Raw genomic sequence first — 22,289 nt, forward strand, 5'->3', positions numbered from 1 at the left:
TTTCTTGGCCTTGTGATACATGGGACAAGCCTCTGTCGCACTGCCGGGCAGGGCAGCCAAGGGGAACTCCCGATTAGGTCAGCTGCACCATCACCTGGGTCAGCAGCCCATATGCTCACAAGCATTCTCTACCCACACAGCCATTCTGTTCTTCATTTTCAGTACAATACTCGGTAAACTAAGAGATGTTCAATGCTTTCTAATAAAAGCAGGCCGTGTGCTTTTATTTTTAGAGGATTTTGCCCAACTGTTGGCTAATGTAAGTGATGTGAGCACTTCTAAGGTACGCTCGGCTAAGCTGTGATGTTCGGTAGGGGGGTACTTTAAAAGCATTTCTGGGGCGCCTGGGTGGCGCAGTCGGTTAAGCGTCCGACTTCAGCCAGGTCACGATCTCGCGGTCCGTGAGTTCGAGCCCCGCGTCAGGCTCTGGGCTGATGGCTCAGAGCCTGGAGCCTGCTTCCAATTCTGTGTCTCCCTCTCTCTCTGACCCTCCCCCGTTCATGCTCTGTCTCTCTCTGTCCCAAAAATAAATAAACGTTGAAAAAAAAAATTTAAAAAAAAAAAAAAAAAAAAAAGCATTTCTGACTTAAAATATTCTCAATTTGTGATGGTTTTATCAACATAACCCTATGATAGGTGGGAAAAGATCTCTGTACGTTTACATTTTCTACGTAATTGGAATATGGTTTCATTTTGTCCCTTCTGAAAAGATTTTTTTCCTTTTCCTTCCTTAGGCTATTAGTCCTTACTTGCCAAGGGGAGACCCAGTTCTGAAACCACTCATCTATGAAATGATCTTACATGAATTTTTGGAAAGTGATTATGAGGTACGGCCATTCTGACACGGTCATAGTTACTTTCTCTCAATGGGAAAGTGGTAAGAAATCTAGAAAAGTAATACAGGGGAGCAGGGGGTTGAAAGGGAGCAGATTCGCGGGTCGTGTGTGATAGATAAAGCTGAGGTGAGACCCTGATGCCCACTCGTGTCTGCGTGTCTGCGTAGACCGTGAAAATCTCTAGTCTGCATACATTGTGACCAGTTCCTCTGTTCCTTTATAATTTCCTACAGCTAATTCCTTTGGCTCTTTGAAAGGGCTAAAGAAAAAGGACTAAGTACTGTTTGGTGATTTCGTACACAGAAGAGCAGCCACCCATTGATGCTGGAGACTCAGAACTAAGTTTGCCAAAGGCAGAATGAAGAGAAACCTGGCGGGGGGGGGGGGGGGGGGGGGGGGGGGGGGGGGGGGCGCGGTGTGCAGGAATGGGGAAGGAGATTGGAAAAGATCTGTTTGCTTATTGATGGCGGGGAAAGTTCCAAGAGCCTAACCCAGTGATAGGTGTTCGTTTTTGGTGCCTCGTAGTATGCTACCAGCTGTCCCTGCCATCTTGTATCTTGGTGTTATGTTTTAAAAGATAAGGGGGGCGCCTGGGTGGCTCAGTCGGTTGAGCGTCCGACTTCAGCTCAGGTCACGATCTCGCGGTCCGTGAGTTCGAGCCCCGCGTCGGGCTCTGGGCTGATGGCTCAGAGCCTGGAGCCTGCTTCCGATTCTGTGTCTCCCTCTCTCTCTGCCCCTACCCCGTTCATGCTGTGTCTCTCTCTGTCTCAAAAATAAATAAAAAACGTTAAAAAAAATTAAAAAAAAAAAATAAAAGATAAGGAGGACTTTATGTGCACCAGAACTTGAGGTGGCTTCCAAAAAGGTTCATACATGGAGGAGGTGAGCAGACTGGAATGCCTGGCTTCTGAGTGCCTTGTTAGGATCCTTTTTTACCAATAACAGATTGAATTTAAGGAAGGTCCCATGGCAAACACTACTACGTTTTAACTCTGACGTGAATTTTAGATCTTAAGGTCTACAGGGCCCCTTAAAATAGTGACCCCGTATGCGGATAACGCAGATATGCGGTCACTTTCCACCAGGTGTTCCTGGATATGAAAGATTCAAGCAGCCTGAGGCACATGTGATCTGTATTGTTCCCTTGCTTTTACAGCATAGATCTACTCCTTTCTAGATCTGTAGATGTAGATCTCCTAGAAGAGTTTATGGTAATAGTTTCTGTCGTTTATGTTGGGTGCCAGCTGATGTAGGCTAGAGGCATGGTTCCTATTCATTTCCCATTCCGTTCAGTTCAGCAGAGCTTTATTTAGAACCTTCCACGGTCTAGAACTGCGCTGGATCCAAGAGAAATTTAAACAACACAGTCCTATCTTCAGTAGATTTACAGGCTGAGGGTGGAGACCACCTCGGTAAGCTTTAAGCAACTGGACTGTAAGTGACACAGGGCAGAGCGATACGTTCTATACAAGATCTAATGAGAGACCATTATAGACCATTATTGGCCATAGTTATTGGAAAAGATTTCTTCAGTGAATAAAGACCCATAATGGACTTCTGTTTCTTTCCAGTATGTTCTGAGTAGAGAGAGTGGCTGTCATAAATATTCCATCTTTGTACATCTTCCCAAAAGAGAATTACGAGTGTCCTATAAAAATGATGGAGAAAAATATGAATTTTATTGAGAAATACTGAAGCTTAGTATACCTGCCCTCTTTTTAAAATAATGTAATTTAACCATGGAAACCACAATTTTATTATTTTTATGATTGTGTTACAATTCTTTCACATGATTCAACTCTTTTTCAAGAAATGGTTTTAAATTCTGTATCCTTAAACTGATCCCATTGATTCATGTCTGGAAGCCTGTTGACTGAGACAAAAAGAAACAAGCATGACTTAAGCTTGGATTTCGTAGGTATTTTTTCCTGAATAATCAGGGTGTCTGCCTGGTCAGTACTGTTAGGAAGGGTCTACATAATTTATTGTCACTGTCATAAGCTCTTATAAATTGTCCACCTTCCCTCAATCTTAATTTCATGTTTAATTTTGAATTAAATTGTCACAGAATTGACCAGGGAACAGTGTTCTGTAGCAACACTTTTGATCATGTGTTATGTGGATGAAAATTTTGTGTCACTAAACAGCACTAAAGATCAGATTGAAAACAAAAAACAGCTGTCTACCTGTCTGGAATATTGACTTCTCAGTTTTCTTCCTAAATGAAGATATGAAGTGGCTGTATTTACTTGGAGGTAGTGACGCCTCATGGCTTGTTTCTATGGGGTACAACCTAGCGGAATTATTTTATTATTTTAAAAAAATTTTTTTAAACATTTATTCATTTTTGAGAGACAGAGACAGCATGAGCGGGGGAGGGGCAGAGAGAGAGAGAGAGAGAGAGAGAGAGAGAGAGAGAGACGGAATCTGAAGCAGGCTCCGAGCTCTGAGCTGTCAGCACAGAGCCCGACGCGGGGCTCGAACCCAGACACGATGAGATCATGACCTGAGCTGCAGTTGGACGCTTAACGGACTAAGCCACCCAGGCGCCCCATAGCAGAACTATTTTATAAGTACCATGGGCTAGCCAGTTGTGCCACTAGAGCTCCATAGTGAGTTAAACTTTGTTTCATAATACTGATGACAAATGTATAAGCTTATTAAAAGTAGGACAACTGCTCTGGCATTTCATTTAATGAACACTGTATAACCTCGTACTTAACTCTGATGGGCACTGAGGTGCTCTCTCACTCTCCCCACTTGATCAGAACAGCCCCCTGATAACCGTGTCCTCTGATTAATCGTAAAGGCCACAGGGTTGATTGCATCAGTATTTCTTAGCACATCTGTTCGAGGGTGCACGGAGCCGGATAAGCAGAGAAAAGCCTAATGATAAGTGTTTATTTCAGTTTATTTAGGAGTCATCATGTTTCTGTCACACAGTGTGACCGGTCATTTTGTCTTATTTTGTGTGAGAAGTTGTCAGTGCTGCAAGACTGTCACATGAAAGGGGAGAAGAGAAAATGGAGCCAAGCCTTTCCCAAACAGTATTATTCCTGGTCTCAGGGCTACTGAGAGCCACCAGTGTTTGGGTGGGAATCTTTTCAGATTTTTTTTTTTTTTTATTTTACAAATTATGCGGTCTTAAAACAGAAACTTGATCCAAAGTATCATTTTGGCTCGAAGAACATTTTAATATTCTGATTTAATGATTTTATCTGATACAACATCTTTACTTAAGTACACCTCTCCCCAAACCTCTCAAGTCAAACAGCAATCGTGCTTTTATGTGCGAAGGTTGCAGTTTGAATGGAAAACGTGTTGCCTATTGTTTTGGTCTCTTGCCATCCTTCCTGGGTTAGTTAGGTAGGACTTTAATGGAGACTGTGATCTTGATTCTTCGGGATTTTCTTTGTAGCAAATCTTGGTACTTTACAGAAGCAAATTCCACCACACTATTTTCATTTCTAAATCTCACGTAAGTGGGGCGCCTGGGCGGCCCAGTAGGCTAATCGTCCAACTCTTGATTGCGGTTCAGGTTACGATCTCACAGTTTGTGAGATCGAGCCCCACATCGGGCTCTGGGCTGACCACGCGAAGCCTGCCTGGGATTTTCTCTCTCCCTCTCTCTTTGCCCCTCCCTCGCTCGTGCTCTCTCTTTCTCTCTCTTAAAAATAAACAAACATTAAAATGAATGAATGTCACTTAACTAAATTCATAGTAGTTTATTAAAGGATTAGTTGAGATACTTAATATTAATTATATCTTTTTCAATAACATGAAGATTTTTACTTCCCTTTGCTGTCTTGAATACATCTAAGGTTTTTCTCTACAAGCTGTCAAGGATCAGTAAGCAAACTGCTCTGCCATACTTTTGAGTTACAAAACCTGAGCACTGAAGCCAGGAATGGGAGGGCAGAGAATGCCCAGGATACTACTGGCCAATAACCAAACGTAGGAGGGAAACAGGATCCAATCGGAAGATCTGGGGTTTTCTACGAGAACCACAAAATGTGAGATCCAGCTAGGGGCTAGGACTTGAGCCAAAGTCCCAAATCCCCTACACAAAACCAGGTTTAGGGGCAAGAATGGAAAGAGGACAAAGATGGTGTCTTGCTGATGGTGGGGTGCCGGTGACTCTGCTGTGGGAACAAGCCACCGTGTGTGGCACTGCCAGCTGCACAGGACACCTGTGTGACCAGTGCACACGAGGCCAGACACAGCGGGCACAGAAGGCGGGGAGGAAAGTAGCCAACTGGGGCAGCATCTTCAAGATGTTGAGAATGTCATCCAGCGTTACAGTTTGTCCAGAATGAGGTTAGAGCAAAGCAAACCTAAGCTCCGTGTGCGCGGCATCGCGTTATTGAACACCTGGGGGGCTGCCTTACTTGCGCGGAACTGGATGGCACTACCTCTTCCAGAAACGGTAAGTGGAGGTTAGCGGGCAGTAATTGTCTTCCTCCCTCACTGCCCCCAAACCCAGAGCCTGAGAATTGGTGATATCTTCATGAACCAAGTTTTGCTTGTTTGTTTGTCTGTTTTATTTTAGGGAGAGAGCATGTGAGTGGGGGAGAGGGGCAGAGAGAGGGAGAGGGAGAAAGGGAATCTTAAGCAAGTTCCAGACTCGGTGCAGAGCCTGATGCAGGGCTCAGTCCCATGACCCTGGGATCGTGACCTGAGCCAAAATCAAGAGTTGGACACTCAACCGACTGAGCCATGCAGGCGGCCCTGGACCAGAGTTTTGATCATAAAATTATTCTGTCTGTTTACATGAATACTTTTAGGCATTGTTTAAACCTTTTGGATTGTTACTCTGTGTATATAGAGTGTTCTTCTGTTTTCTCCCCCTTGATTAGGGTTTTGCCACTCTGATCCGAGAATGGCCTGGAGATCTGTACAATAATTCAGTCATTGTTCAAGCAGTCCGGGATCACCTGAAGAAAGATAGTCAGAATAGGACCCTACTCAAAACCCTGGCAGAACTGTGAGTACAGTTTAGTGCTGCTCTTTCCAATTCAGTCCACATGAGGAGTTTTTCATATTTTAGATCTAGCGCACTCTGGATGGGGAGGACGCAGAAGAGGGAGCCTTTTGTACCATTTTCCTACATTCGGTCTCAGTAAAGTCCTTTCATAAACCTCCGGTGCACAGCTAGCAGGTGAGGAAAACATGTGAAACTGTACAAATGTAATGCAGTCTGTTTCCCTGAGGAGAGGGGACCCTCGTCAGCAGCTCCACGTAGAGGCTGGTTCAGGAAGGGAAGAATGCCAGGTCTTAGATTCCAGAAGAAAATCGGTTTCCCAGACAGGCTCTGGATTCTGTCACTCTTGGATCTGCGTGTCAGTTAATCTCTCAAACCTCAGCCTCCTTCTCTGTAAGATGGATACATTCCTAATGGGATGATTTAAAAGTTTGAAGGAGAAGTCATAATTAAGAACTAATTAAGCACGGTGCCTGGCACTGAGTCAGAGCCTAGAAAATGGAAGCTTGGTTAATATTTTTCATATTTGTTGGGCACTTCAGGTGAGCTGGGCTTTCTTCTTTATGCCTGGGACACGGGGATAGGTAAGACACAGTCCTGCCTTGGGGCAGGTCTGGTCTAGTGAAAAGAGAAGCATACCGCGGGTCACCTCAGGAACCCTGTTCCTGTGTCAGCCTCTCCTGAGCATCCCTACCACCTCAGGCCACCCCTCCCCCATCTTCTTGTGTCTTTTGCCAAGACGAAGAAAGTGCACCAAAATGGCTTAGAGTTCAGGGGCGCCTGGGTGGCTCAGTCAGTTAAAGTGTCCAACTTCAGCTCAGGTCATGATCTTGCAGTCCGTGAGTCTGAGCCCCGCGTCGTGCTCTGTGCTGACAGCTCAGAGCCTGGAGCCTGCTTCAGACTCTGTGTCTCCCTGTCTCTCTGCCCCTCCCCCATACATGCTCTGTCTGTCTTTGTCTCTCAAAAATGAATAAATGTTAAATATTTTTAAAATAATAATTGTTAAAAAAAAATATTTTTTATGTTTATTTATTTTTGAGAGAGAGACAAAGTGTGAGCAGGGGAGGGGCATAGAGATTGGGAGACACAGAATCCGAAGCAGGCTCCAGGCTTTGAGCCATCAGCACAGAGCCTGATGCAGGGCTCGAACTAACAGGCCACGAGATCATAACCTGAGCCAAGGCTGGATGCTTAACTGACTGAGCCACCCAGGCACCCCATAATAATTTTAATGGACAATTTAGGTTCAGTTGGTTTTAAGGAGCTGGCTTCGGAATTAATGTGAAAAACAGTGTTTCAATAAAAAAAAACACGTGTCAGTTCTATAAGCTCCCCTGACAGAAAAGCTTTTGGGATAGAATCCATTTGCCAGCTGAACACTGCTTGTAAAAAATTGGAACTGAATTTTTTTATTACTGGAATAAGAATTCCCTTTGTTTTGGATCATACTTTCTTTGCCTGGTATATGGACTTCTACGAAAAATTTTTGAAAATTTCTATAAAAGAAAATGTTTAGTACTTGACCATTGTAAATTCCCTGAGGTTTGGTGAAACGGGAGGCAAGTTTCTGAAAAAGAAGTTCTTGCTGGTCACATATAGTTAAATCCCAAAGAATAGTCTTCCAAATAAAGTGGACTTTTCTATTTAAACAAATTTTTCAGTTTTTCGTATTGCAAAACATGATTTGTATATGTGTATGTGTGTGTTTAATTGAAGTGTTGATGAACATTAATGTAAAAAATTTTGTATTACCAGGTACACCTATGACAAAAATTATGGCAATGCTCTGGAAATATACTTAACATTAAGACATAAGGATGTTTTCCAATTGATCCACAAGCATAATCTTTTCAGTTCCATCAAGGATAAAATTGTTTTATTGATGGATTTTGATTCTGAGGTAATGCATTTCTTATTTTAATACCGATCAATTATTTTTACTCTTCTAAAGTTTTAATAATTGCACACCTGTTCAAATGCTGGAGAAGGTAATAAATCAAGTAGCTTGGCTGTATGTAATCATGTTCAGAACACTGATCCTCACTAGATGTTCAGCTATATTACTTTTTTTTTTGAAGCTTATTTATTTCGAAGGAGAGAAAGAGCGTGTATGTGCACAGGGGAGGGGCAGAGAGAGAGAGGAAGAGAGAGAATCTCAAGCAGGCTTGATCTCACAAACCTTGGTATCATGACCTGAGCTGAGATTAAGAGTCAGATGCTTAACCAACTAAGCCACCCAGGTGCCCCTAGATGTTAAGCTGTTTTAGTACTTGGGATTCAGGAATCCTTTACTTGATGTGGTTATTCTGCAAAAGCAATCATAATCTGATGTGGAACTTGGAAAGTTGTGTGTGTGTGAAGTAATTGTTTCGTCAAACAATTCACATAATTCATAGAAACAGAGAAACTAGCCATATGCTCTGGCTCATTCACCTCTCTTAATCATATGCTGCAGAATTAAAATTTTAGGTGAACTTCTGTTTTGATCCATTTATTGTGATTTTATTCGTTGGCATTCACAGATTCAGCATGTGGCGTTTCCGCTGGGTCAGACGTGGAGGATGTGTTATTTTATTGCATGACAAATTTGAACAGTGGATTGCTTGACCAATGAGGGCACCCAGCCTCCACAGCTCACAGTGGCTTGTGTGTGTGTGTGTGTGTGTGCGCGCGCGCATGTGCGCACGTGTGCGTAACATAGAAAGCTAATCACAAGTAACCATGATGGACGTAAAGTTCATAGAACACAGTTCCTCATTCAGAAAATTGAAACTTTAGTTGAAGAGTAGAACCCGGAAGGCTCCAAAAGAATTAAATTGACTTTTTTATTTTATCGCATTAAAGGATGCTCTGCACTATATTGTGTATGTACGTATACATGTATATTATGTACATACTATGCTAATGCTACAGATTAGTCGTCATAAACTTAAACTTAAATAGAAGCTAAATCCACTTTTTTTTTCCCTGAAAGATGCTTTTCGCCCTTTTTTTGTACTGAATGGTTCAAGTCTTTCAGGACTGCCGATCTAAAAAGAATGAGTGCAGTTCTGAAGAAGTTCAGGGGCAGAGGGTCTGCTTCTCTGGCACAAGATGATTAAGAGGATGAAGTGCTTATATAAAAATTAATTACATTTCCCCTTATCTGTTCTCCCCTTATTCCTACCCCCCATCCCCGCCATGTGTCTCCAGAGCTGAGTTTGACATGTGTAGCTGTAGAAAAAAAATGATGAACGAGCTGAGACTAACTGCTGTTCAAGAGTATGAACCAAAGTGGAGGAATCAGAGTTTTCTAATTAGAAGATGCCTTAAGGATAATCTCTACCATCGGCACATTTTAGAGGGGAAACAAGTGGAGTGGGTAGGTAGGCAGCAGCAGACTCGAGCAGGACCCGGGCTCAGGTATCACAAATGATGCTCCGTCTGATGGGCTGTCTTCTCACTCCCTGTTGTTACAGACACAGTCTCATGTGTGTTTCGTGAGTGTTAAAGGTCAATAAAGTAAATCCCAAAAGTTTTTGTATCCGTATGAGACTCCAGGTATCTAATTGTTTTCCTGGCTCTCAGCCTCTTCTCCACATAAGACCAGCCCCTTACACCTGTGAAATCTGTAGAGGGTCTCAGTGAAGGTTCAGGTGGCAGGAAGCAAAGCTCACTTTTGTGGTCCTGGGAACAGTACGCTCTCCATAGCTAGCAAGAGTCACAGGAGTGCCTGTGAAGTTACGCCCAACAACACGGAAGCTAGAATATGTGCAGACGAGATGTTTGGTGTTTGGTGAGTTGTCGCAGGACAGTGTTTTAGTGGTGTGCTAAACACACAGTCCTCAGATTGAGACACATTAAAATATGTTCATTTACAAATATCTCCCTTAAGGGCTGTTATAATGCAAAGGAACCCGTATGTGTGGAAAAGAAACCCTCTACCGTGAACTGACGGCATGCAAGGTACACTGTGTTCAGTGTCCTCTTAACACAGCACGTGTCAATGACTGTGGCTACTTTTTTTTTTTTTTTATTTCAGAAAGCCGTTGACATGCTTTTGGACAATGAAGATAAAATTTCAGTGAGTGTCTTTTGTTTTCATATGTGTTGCCAGATGAGTGCCTGAGAGCACCCTAGCCATAAGGAAGAGAGATGTTTATCAGATAATCTTGCAGCTATGTTTGTGTCCCCCTGTAACTCCATGTTTAAAAATTCCTTTTCTCTCTAGATTAAAAAGGTGGTGGAAGAATTAGAAGACAGACCAGAGTTGCAACACGTGGTGAGCATGACTGTCTTCATTTGCCCTTTTAACTGCACAGTGGTCGAGCCACCTGTCCGTATTGGTGGGGGATATTGGCGTGAATTCGCTCACGTCACTACTCAGATTAGAGGTTTGACCACACACCATAATCCGCAATTAGTTTTGCTCTGAACCCCCCCCCCCCCCCCGCCTTGCTAGGGACTACTTACAGATTGGATACTTTAACTTTGACTCATAACTGTGATTTTAAGAAAAGTTATCATATTCATGTTTGTATCACCAAACTGTGTTCAGAAGCAAGGAGTAAGCACCTTGCTTCTGGAGTTACCACTGAATACAACTGCAACATAAATTACAACACCTCAGAAGGATCCAAGAACAGAGCCCCATTTTTCTGTCCTTCACCCTCATGCTAGCTCATCCCTCTCCTCTCATTTGGCCTCAGTGGTAGTACTGTTAAGGCCTATTCTAGACTTCCTTGAGAGGCTACTTGGATTCCCTAAATAAAGCAGGAGTGCATGTCTTCTGTGTCTTTTGAAAATGATATGAGAAAAGGCTTCAGAGAAAATAGATGGGTCCAGTAGGACTGTGGGCATCAAATTTGATGGGGCTTGATCCCACTTACAATTGGACCAAAAACCACAAAATACTTAGGAATAAACCTAATCAAAGAGGTAAAAAAGATCTGTACACTGAAAACTTTAGAAAGCTTGTGAAAGAAACTGAAGAAGACACAAAGAAATGCTAATAGATTGGAAGAAGAAATATTGTTAAAATGTCTATATTACCCAAAGCAGTCTACACATTCAGTGCGATCCCTATCAAAATAACACCAGCGTTCTTCATAGAGCTAGAGCACACAATCCTAAAATATGTATGGAATCAGAAAAGACCCCGAATGGCCAAAGTAATGTTGAAAAAGAAAACCAAAGCAGGAGGCATCACAATTCCGGACTTCAAGCTGTATTACAAAGCTGTGATCATCAACACAGTATGGCACTGGCACAAAAACAGACACTCAGATCAGTGGAACAGAATAGAGAACCCAGAAATGGACCCACAGATATGTGGCCAACTAATCTTCAACAAAACAGGAAAGAATATCCTATGGGAAAAAAAAAGACAGTATCTTCAGCAAATGATGTTGGAAAAACTGGACAGTGACATGCAGAAGAATGAACCTGGACCACTTTCTTACACCATACACAAAAATAAAACTCAAAATGGATAAAAGACCTAAATGTAAGTAAGATAGGAAGCCATCAAAATCCTACAGGAGAAAACAGGCAGCAACCTCTTTGACCTCAGCTGCAGCAACTCCTTACTAGACATGTCTCCAGAGGCAAGGGAAACAAGAAAAAAAATTAACTGTCGGGACCTCATCAAGATAAAAATTTCTGCATGGTGAAGGAAACAATCAGCAAAACTAAAAGGCAACTGACAGAATGGGAGAAGATATTTGCAAATGACCTACCAGATACGGGATTAGCATCCAAAATCAATAAAGAATTTATCAAACTCAACACCCCAAAACCAAACAATCCAGTGGAGAAATGGGCAGAAGACATGAACAGACACTTTTCCAAAGAAGACATCCAGATGACTAACAGACATGTGAAAAGATGCTCAACATCACTCCTCGTCCTCAGGGAAATACAAATCAAAACGCAGTGAGATACCACCTCACACCTGTCAGAATGGCTAAAGTTAACTCAGGAAACAACAGATGTTGGGGAGGATGTGGAGAAAGGGAAACACTGTTGCACTACTGGTGGGAATGCAAACTGGTGCAGCCGCTCTGGAAGACAGTATGGAGGTTCCTCAAAAAATTAAAAATAGAACTACCCTGTGACCCAGCAATTGTACTACTAGGTATTTATCCAAGGGATACAGGTGTGCTGTTTTGAAGGGACACATATACCCCGATGTTTGTAGCAGCGCCATCCACAAAAGCCAAATTACGGCAAGTGCCTAAATGTCCATCAACTGATAAAGAAGATGTGGTGTAGATATGGAATTCTACTTGGTGATCAAAAAGAATGAAATCTTGACATTTGCAACATGGATGGAACTAGAATGTATTATGCTAAGCAAAATAAGTCAGACAAATATCATATGATTTCACTCATATGTGGAATTTAAGAAACACAACAGATGAACATAGGGGAAGAGAAGAAAAAATAAAAACAGGGAGGCAACCATAAGAGACTCTTAAATACAGAGAACAGACTGAGAGTTGCTGGTGGGGTGTTGGGTGGGGGGATGGGCTAAATGGACAAGGGGCGTTAAGGAGGACACTTGTTGGGATGAGCGCAGGGTGTTATATGTAAATGATGAATCACTAAATTTTACTCCTGAAACCATTATTACACTATATGTTAACTAACTTGGATTTAAATTAAAAAGAAAAAAATTCACTGGGGGCTCTTGTATCTTTGCCCACCTCTTTGCACCCCAAGAGGAGGCTCAGGGGATGGAGTCTTTAATCAGAAGTCAGTTTCATGCAAGAAGCTTTTTGAAGACTCCAGGATGGGAATGTGAGGCACTTTGTTGTTTTGTTTCAGTCAGGGGTTGTGCAGATGCTATTGTGATAGCGTTCACGATTGGAAATCTCAAGATTGTCCGCTTTAGCAAGCAAGGCGCCACCATGCTGGCCACTTTGGGATTTGTTTATAAAGCAATGATTTCTGGTCTCCTTGAGGCTTGAGACAGGACTGCCGGTGGGAGGTACCTGCGTGGTAATTAGTGCAGTGGTGAAATGGTGAGAGCGCCCACCAAAATGGCTCCCCTCAAAGTGGCTCCTCTCCCCTGTCAGGCAACATAAGGTCTCTGAAAATTGGTCTTGGCAGATGTGACCGAGCCTTCCCATCCCATTGCACCTCTGGCGACCTGCACCGAGTGTCCTCACACGCCGACCCAAGTGCCAGGGGACAGGCAGGGCCGCCATCAGGCCACCGTGGAGTGCCAGCCACTTTCTGCCCCCTTCTGGCCTTGGGGAGACACGAAGGTTGACCTGAGGAGCCGTTTCTCTGCGTGCATGTGTTGTGCTTAGGCTCGTTTAGTGAATGTCCAACTCCAGCTAACCCAGTTACAGTCACAGCGTCAGGGGCAAACCGAGGCCCCGTTCCTCACAAACCAGTTCACTCGAGGTGGGAATGTACTTTACGTGACAGGTGCCATCAGGACTGTCCGCCTTGGGTGGGTAACGGGGTGTGTGTTTACACTGAACACTAAGTACACATCAGACGTGGATTTCTGACTTCGGCATAATGTATTGATAGGCTTAATCTTGCCTCTGAGTAGCAAGTGAATGACTCACTTCCTTTGAGGTTCATTCACTTTTTCAGACAGCTTAGGGAAAGGAATCGGTTTGGAAAATTGGCTCAGGACACCTGTACTCCTCTTGATTTTTAACCTTGGATGTCACCAGAACACGCAGCATGTCATTGCAGACACAGACCTCAACACGGCTTAGCAGATGCGGAATGTGTGAGAATTAATTTAGCACTTGTTGCTTGAGCTTCTAAGAACATACTCTTGTCCCATGACTGTACCGCCTTAATGTAGAAGACCAGAATTTTTAGGATTTAGGAAGGCCACTAATCAAGCATTTTACTTCTGAGGCAAAGCGGACGATGGTAATGATATTAATAACTATTATTAACCTTTCTCTAGTGCTTAGTAAATGCCATTATGGATCCGAGTGTTTTACACCTGGCAACTCATTCAGTCCTCCCAACAACCCCGTGAGATTTTTGCAGATAGACTCCGTCACAGAGAGGTCAGTGACCTGTTGAGGTCACATGGCTGGTTAGTAGAGCCAGGTCACTCAAGGCCATTCTCGAAAGAGTACCAGAATGTCCTTGCTCTTCTGAAGGTGTTCTTTCCACTTTTCCTCCACCTAGAGATTTTCCCGAAATCTGCTTTTCCCCCAGGCTATTTCGAATCGAACACAGCAGTGTAAACAGGTATTGTTTTTCTTACTCTCATATTCATGGTTTATTCCTTCGTTCCTTTTAGTACCTGCATAAACTTTTCAAGAGAGACCATCATAAGGGGCAGCGCTACCATGAAAAGCAGATTAGCCTTTATGCTGAGTATGATCGACCAAACTTACTTCCCTTTCTCCGAGATAGTACCCATTGCCCACTTGAAAAGGTAAGTCACAGGGGCGCCCGGGTGGCTCGGTTGGGTAAGCATCCGACTCCTGGTTTCAGCTCAGATCGTGATCTTGCACTTTGTGAGTTGGAGCCCCAAGTCAGACTCCACTCTGATAGCACAGAGCCTGCTTGGGATTCTCTCTCTCTTCTCTCTCTCTCTCTGCCCCTACCCTACTCACGTGTTTTCTTTTTCTCTCTCTCTCTTTCTCTCTTTCTCTCAATAAATAAATAAACTTTAAACAAAAAGAAAAGAAAAGGTAAGTGACAGACTCATCCCATACACTTAATGCTGGGGCATCCTGATGAGAACTGGAGGTCCTGTTGGCTAAGATTTTGGTGAAGAGTTAGAGCATTTCTGCTCCAGGTTTAATTGGAATAAAGGTTTAATCTGGGGTCTAGGACTCCATCAACCATCAAACAAAAACGGTATCAGCGGGGCGCTGCGTGGCTCAGTCGGTTGAATTTCCAACTTTGGCTCAGGTCATGATCTCAGGTGGATTTGAGCCCTGTGTCAGGCTCTGTGCTGACAGCTCAGAGCCTGGAGCCTACTTTGGGTTCTGTGTGTCTCTCTCTGTCCCTCCTCTGCTCACACCTTCTCTCTCTCTCTCAAAATAAATAAACATTAAAAAAAAAAAAATGGTATCAGGAGTCCGAGTCAGTTTACCAGGGTCAGAGTGGGGCCTCAGAGCAACCTAGGAGGGAGACCCAGGCTGCCCCAAGCCGGAGGTGGTTGTCTCAGACTCAAGGTCAGTAACTTAGGTCCTGCACCCTGTCTGCTTTCCACATCCACATCGTTGGCGTCTCTGTATTTCTCTCTTATGCTACATAACATTATAATTATAATAAATTGCTAGTCTCTTTCCCACTATCCTGTACATTCTTTAAAGGACAAGGAGTTTGTCTCACTCATGTTTGATAAACCCAGCAGCCAGCACTCATTAGACATTTCCTAAATGTCTGTTGTATCATGACTGGGTGAATAAATGACTACGTACAAGATTCTAGTTAGGACTGCACATGAACTAGTAAGTTTCATGAGCCTGCTCTTTCAACACAGTCGATACCTACCACGTTGGTACTAGAAACTGAGCAATCCAAGGCCACAAGTGTTGTTTCCCGTGGTTCTTCTTGCTGTCTGGAGTGCTGTCTAACATCTACAGGTATCTTCCTGAATTCAGATGGCCAGGTAACAAATAACTTTTTAGTCAGCTGTATGTATCAACAAAACAAAACAAAAATGTATTTGACCCTAAGAGATATGTATTGAGAAGTTGATTCAGGGGCACCTGGGTGGCTCAGTTGGTTAAGTGTCCAGCTCTTGGTTTCGGCCCAGGTCATGATCTCATGGTTTGTGGGTTCGAGCCCTGCACTGGGCTCTGCACTGACGGTACAGGGGCTGCTTGGAGTCTCTCTCCCTGCCCCTCCCCCACTCACATGCTGTCTCTGTCTCTCACTTGTTCTCAAAATAAATAAATAAAAACTTAAAGAAAGGAATTGATGGATGGTAATGCAGTTGACGTGCGCTGACCACGTCTAGAGTTGCTTCTTCAGCCATGTTGATAAATGGATTTATTATGAACCGATTTCAGCTCAGTTGATTTTCAAAATCTGTACTTAATGAAAAAATATCTTGCCCGCATATTAGTTGATGAAAAACTTTTAACCTTTTAAATTTGGGTCCTAAGAACATTTTCCCAAGAATAAATTTGGAAATCCATCATCTTACTCTACAAAACAAAAGAGAGGTTTCCCTCTTCTCGCTACAGACTCTGTAATCTAGAGGACGAAAGTGAGACTCTTACTCTTTGAACAGTGCCCCTCCGTTCGTATCTCACTTTCTGAGGAAATGACATTTGCTTCCAGGAGGAGAGGCTGACTCTGGGTGTGGGTCTCTGTCTGAGGAGTCAGCCATGACCAGCCGCCACCCCGGGCTCCTTCTCATTCACAGAACTCAGGTGTGGGGGCGCCACCCAGATCCCAAGATGTTGGCATTTCTCACCCTTTCAACCGATCAGGCGTTTTCTAGTCTAGTAGTGTTCAACAGAAGGCACGCTGTTCTACCTAAAAGGGGAGCCTCAGAAAATTGCAGACCTACGAATGGCACTTGCAATACCTAGAACTTGCTTAGAGCATCATATAGACCTTTTAGAATTTTTCTCCCTGATCCACTGAGAAGAGCCAGTTGCATGTAAATGAATTCAACAGAACATATTGAAGCTGATTATGTTTTAAGTAGGTTTTTTTTTTAAGTTATCTCATGTTTTCCACTGGAAGAGAATTTTGAATAAAATGAATTAGAGCTGGTTATGGTAGAGACATGCCATTAAAAATAATCAAGTCAACAAGCTACCTTTTTAGAACTTTCTAGATGAGCTTTCCTGTTACAGATCCTTGAGACTTCTTCATAAGAGATTATCTTTAATCAGGATCCATTGTGTATATCCATCTGTATATTTGCGCAGAAATACATCATTATCCTTGCTCAGGTACATAATGCCGTCTTAAAGAAGATACACTTTAGTAACTCATGAAGGATCTCATTCTTTTTTCCCTAGAAATGAGAACTTTATAGACATTTAATCATCTTAGAAATCCTTATATGTTTACTTATAGCCTGAAAAAGAACAAATTCATTCTATATTTACTTATAACCTGAAAAAACTAGCAATTTATAAAAAGCAAATTTGCCCCCCATGAAATGCATGCCAGGCATGCTAACTGTGAAGTCAAGGTCATGAGTACAGGTGCACCTGTTCTGTCTAAAGAGATTCAGTAAATTTGTATCATTTTCTATTAAATACAAGGTTAAGTACTTAAATTTTTTAATGCCCCCACCAAAGAAATTTCTGTTTCAGAAGAGTGGATAGATGTTTAGTCCTATAAATGCTTTGGTGGTATTTTGGTGTTCATTTTAATTTAACTGGGAAGGGCCTAACATTTCAGGGCTTTATTCAAAACATGTTGACCCCCTCTTGTTGATAATTCACTTCTGGCAGAATAGTTCTGTCTTTTTCTGGTTTTCTGCCTTTGTGGGGATTTGGGTAATTGTTGAGAGGTAGAGTGACTTCAAATGATGGCTGGGTGAAATCTTCCAGAATCCCAGTCAAACTTAGTTTGTATTGCTTGAAATCCCACAATCGATAATATTTGGCCAAAAACTTTATAGAGATTCTGACATCACATCAGAAGCCCTCTAAGGAAGTGGCATTCACAAGGCAGCAGTAGTTATCAAAGACCAAAGTTCAGGATTTAAAATCACCACAACTCCTAAATTCTAAAACTAATCATAAGCCTTTATGAAACTGTTGTTCCTTCTAAAGAAGATACAGAGGTGGTAGGTATTTATAACATCGACAGCAATTTTAAAAGACCATAAAAATCATTTATGTTTCCATTGTGCCTTATAACATGTGCCATGTTTTCATGTACCTTATTTTTATTTAATCTCTACAAAAGCACAGGTAGGTGGATAAAGTCATTTTATCCCCAACAAGCTGAGTCTGTAGGAATTGAAAGAAACAAAACCCAGTCTAGAGCTAATAAGTCAGAGGGCCCAGACTTGGAACTTAGATCTCTTAAGTTAGATGCCCTAGTCTTTCCAGGATGGCGAGGAATCATTTCTCAGGTTTAAAATGTTAATTAAAATAATAACAATGGTAATGAAGATAATCCTTAGTATTGCAAGAATCATGAAAGGCATCAGTTTTTTTTTTTATTTTTTAAATGTTTTTATTTATTTTTGAGAGAGAGAGAGAGAGAGAGAGACAGACAGAGCATGAGTAGGGGAGGGGCAGAGAGATAGGGAGACACAGAATCTGAAGCAGGCTTCAGGCTCTGAGCTATCAGCACACAGCCTGACGCGGGGCTTGAACCCACGAACCATGAGATCATGACCTGAGCTGAAGTCAGACACTTAACTGACTGAGCCACCCAGGCGCCCCAAAAGACATCAGTTTTTAAACTAAGTTGTCAACAGGTACTAGTTTTCATTTACAAATCTCATTTGTTTATGCCTAGAATAGATAAAAGCAGAATATCAGCTGTGCAGCTTTGGAAATTGATACCTGAATTTAAGATCTCCCTCATTTGTTATGGCATTTATAAGGTGGCAATATTTATGAACTTGCAGGAATAAAGCTGGGAGATGCAAAGTTTATGGATTCCCATTAGTGACCTTTAAAGAGTATACTGGATAAATGATGGCCGGGTCAAGTCTGGGTGGAAGTTATTATTTAATTTATAGATGATCAGGTTCTTGTTAGTTACCCCCAAATTTCTCACTCTGTTCCTTGCCTTTATACAAAATCAGGAAAAGTAAAATTAAAACATTACTTCTGCATCATTTTTTACTCCACTTCTGTCATTATTATTTTTCCTTTTATTTTTGTTATGATTCTCCCTTTCTGTCTGTGTCTGTGTTGGTCTCTGTGTCTGTCTGTCTCCCTCCTTTTGGCTTTAAAAATCTTAGTTTCCCTACTGTTTCCTCTAGAGGGAGCACTGTGGCCCAAGAACATTCAGGAATCTAGGGAAACATGGTTTTATGCACTATGTCAATAATAGAAAAATTCTGTGTACCAGAAATATTTTCTTTTTACAGTTTACTCAGAATTGGTAGAGATTTCTAGAGTCTCTGCTCTCTCATATAAGAGAAAAGAAGAATAATTTCAGATACTGTCAAAAACTAGTCCTAAAACATTTAAAAATCCTAAAACATTTAAAAACTCAAATTTCAGAGACTCAGATTATCTTTGAGCTTGTTATTATACATCTGCTTGCATTCCAGACCATTCTTGACTTCAGACTTGCCTTTAGACGTTTCTTCCCACATGACTTGTCATTTTTCATAATATCCAAACAGACCTGGCAGCAGCATCCTGTGGAATGTTCTACAGTGATGAAACTGTGCTGCCCTGACAAGATAGCCAGGAGCCACGTGGGACAGTCAGGTGGTCGAAAAGCATCTAGTGAGGAACTGAATTTTTAATTTGAATTTGAATAGCTACATGCAAGAGACTGCTGTCTTAGATCCGGTGAGTCCTCAGGCTACAAAGTCTGTGTGGTTTGAGACAGACATGTTCTTAAATCCTCAAGAGAAGGGGAGATGGCTTTGTTGGAAACTTCTGGTACTTTAGTGTCAGCAAATTTCCCAGTATGAAACTGACTTATAGATACCTTTTGGTAATAAGCAGTATACTCTTTAGTCACACCATCTTCCTTTAAACATTCTACCTGTCCAGTCATATCACATTTTGTTGTTTATCTGTGCACAACATAGTCTCACCCAGCCATAAGCCGTCTGTCTGTCTAGCAGCTCGCAGGAGTCAAGGTCCTCAGCTGGTTTCTTTATAACTTTTTGTTGGAATGGTCCCCGGTCCTCTGGACTTCATATTTGTTTGCTGTTTCCTTTCACTAACTGCTCACATGTATATCCTGTCTCTGCTCTAGAACATCCCAGAAGGGTAAGGAATCCGTAAGAAAGTTACATTGTTTGTGATGATGATTCATTTATGGACCTGACGGTATAGAGATAGGGTAAATCGTGTTTTTGATCAAAACAAAGGAAGATCTTCTAGGTGTTAGTTAGGACTAGGTTCAGCTATGAGCGATAAAAATCCCAAAATAATAGTGGCTTCAGCAGAGTAGCCACATGGAAGTCAAGTTCTCTGTCACATGGAAGTCCAGGTGGCAGAGCCCTGTCGGTGGTGGCCACCATGCGGTCTTTTCTCCTGGTCCCTCACCTTGTAGGACCTCGAGCTGGAGGTATAAGATAGTATCATTCATGTTTCCGGGAGAAGATTGGGTGAAAGCACTAAAAATAAGAAAAAGCGTTGACTCGCATTGCTTCTTAAAGAAGATTGCCAGAAGCTGCCACGTTGCAGGTTCATCTCTGTGGGAGACGTTAGTCACACCGCTCCCCTGTGGCTAGGAAGGCTGTTTTTTAAATTCTGAGCAGTCACACACCCACCAGAAATCTTATTACTACAGAAAATGGGTAAAGGATATTGAGGGGTAACCTCTGCCACATAACATTTTTTTTTTTTTTTTTTAGTTTATTATTTTTTTGAGAGAGAGAGACAGAGACAGCACAAGTGGGGTAGGCGACAGGGAGAGAGAGAATCCCAAGCAGGCTCCATCCTGTCAGCGCAGAGTGTGATGCTGGGCTCGAATCCCCAAATCCATGAGATCACGACCTACGCCGAGATCAAGTATCAGACGCTTAACCTACTGAACTACCCAGGCGCCCCTGCCATGTAACTGCTAAAGGAATCTTGTGGGCCATCCAACTAAGAGTGTTTCCTCTTCATCGTGACCTTCTAGTCTTCTCGTTTCCTCACTTAAATAATTTGTGTACCTCAAACTCCTCCCTGTCATTCTGAAGCAAGGGTTGTTTTTCCTTTCTTTAATGTTTGGTTTAGGGTCCCCCCCTCCAACATCGATTTCTACGATCAGCATTTTTTCCTCCCTTTTTAGCTGTTAATCTCTAACCAGAGGCACATTTAAATCTATATTCTACACAAAAAATTTTAAGTCAAAAATCAGAACTCCAAACCTAATCCTGCTGCCATTTTCCAAGAGGGGTCATTAGCCCAAAGAGCTGCTGAACTTGCGCTGTTCTTTTTATCGCCTTGTTCTTGTTTTTAAAACAACCGTTGGCTTTTTTAACCCAACCATTGGGTTTTTAAATGACTACGCAACCCAATAATCTTCCTCCTGAAACCTTTTCTGCCTACTCCATCTGTTTAAAAAAAAAGATTTCCTGCACACCCACTAGGAGCCAGGCATCGTGCAGGGCACAGGGCTTGAGTCACGTGGTCCCGGGCTGCGGAGAGCAGGCGGTTAGGGGTGGTTAACGGCCCGGTAGGTCATCGTGGGGAAGAAGTGTGCGGGCTGAGTACCTGGGGTCTGGCCTGCTGGGGGGCCCGAGGAATATTTGCCTAGAGGGACGGGGCGGGGGGGGGGTGGTGCTGGGGAGAGGGAGGGCAGCCTTCCAGGCCAAGGGACCGCAGGGGAGGGGTGAGCGGAGTGTGAGGTGTTGCTGCCCAGAAAGGCAAAGGCAGAGCAGATCATGGATGTCTCGTAGGCCCCAGCGAAGATTCTCGGCTGTCAGAGCACAGCAGCGCAGTAGGAAGGTTACACATGTAGGTGGGGTGGGAGATGAGGTTTCCGGGTGATCTCTCCTCATACCGCACCCACTTCTGATGCCACACCTCTTCCATAAACCGGAGCTCATGTCCCGTGTCTGTGCACCTGGCCCTCTATTCGTGCCTCCCTGGTCACGGGATTGTGTGCTGTTGCCTCTCTGTGAGCCTCCCTGGAGTGCAGCGGCCGCATGCTACCTCCTTGCAAGGAGAGCTCTCCCCCACCCCGCCCCCAGCCAACTTCCCTGGCAACATCAGCATCAGCATTATCTTTACTACCGTCCCCTTCGCATCTCCATCCGATGTGACCCTCCAGCGCCCAGTAGAGTGTATGGTAAATGTGTGCCAGCCCGTTTGCAAGTATGCAAGTATTTATGGACACGGTGTGTCTTTTCTCTTAGGCTTAAGGAAATGCAGTCACCTGTGGAGTCCCTCGTTTCTTTACTGGATCTCTTTTTTGATGCTTCTTGATGGTCACATATGGTTTTTTCCCCTCTCAGCTTTTGACAGACCCTTGCCCAGCGTTCTGTTTCGAACCCTGTGAGCCAGCAGTGGAAATATCTGATCTGTGTGCTTGTTTGTGCATCAGACCAGTGAGCTGTGGTCCGCTCGGTGCTGGGAACGTGCCGCGATGAACAGCAGTGCCTTCCCAGAGCTTGCGTTCTGGTGGAGGGACAGGGAGCTGAAAGCGGTGACTGGGAATTAGGTGGGGAGCAGTGCTCTGAAGAAACCTGAAGTCACATCGAGAGAAAGCCTGGTGGGAAAGTCCTTCTCTTCTGCCTTTGCTCATGGAAGGTTCTGCATTATTTCAAATACGTTACCGGTTAAATTCTGTTCAGTCCGTCACCTGAGAAGCGAGTGAGGCCAGCCACCAGCAAAACCTAAGACTTGGGTGTTGTTCACTTTTTGTTTTTAAAGGGAAGCAATGGA

The 22,289-nt window shown here is 43.1% G+C and overlaps 1 protein-coding gene across 2 annotated transcripts in view; it reads left to right on the forward strand.

The window, feature by feature from the left end:
• VPS41 (VPS41 subunit of HOPS complex) overlaps positions 1 to 22,289 on the forward strand; it is a 186,199-nt gene that overhangs the window by 143,399 nt on the left and 20,511 nt on the right. For both annotated transcript variants that reach the window (XM_043588529.1, XM_043588530.1), the window contains 6 exons: positions 735 to 827; positions 5,693 to 5,820; positions 7,573 to 7,717; positions 9,839 to 9,880; positions 10,028 to 10,078; positions 14,081 to 14,218. In XM_043588529.1, the coding sequence (XP_043444464.1) occupies positions 735 to 827; positions 5,693 to 5,820; positions 7,573 to 7,717; positions 9,839 to 9,880; positions 10,028 to 10,078; positions 14,081 to 14,218 (597 nt within the window). The remainder of the gene's footprint in view (positions 1 to 734; positions 828 to 5,692; positions 5,821 to 7,572; positions 7,718 to 9,838; positions 9,881 to 10,027; positions 10,079 to 14,080; positions 14,219 to 22,289) is intronic.

This window comes from Prionailurus bengalensis, chromosome A2 (assembly GCF_016509475.1).
Source record: "Prionailurus bengalensis isolate Pbe53 chromosome A2, Fcat_Pben_1.1_paternal_pri, whole genome shotgun sequence".
NCBI lineage: Eukaryota > Metazoa > Chordata > Mammalia > Carnivora > Felidae > Prionailurus > Prionailurus bengalensis.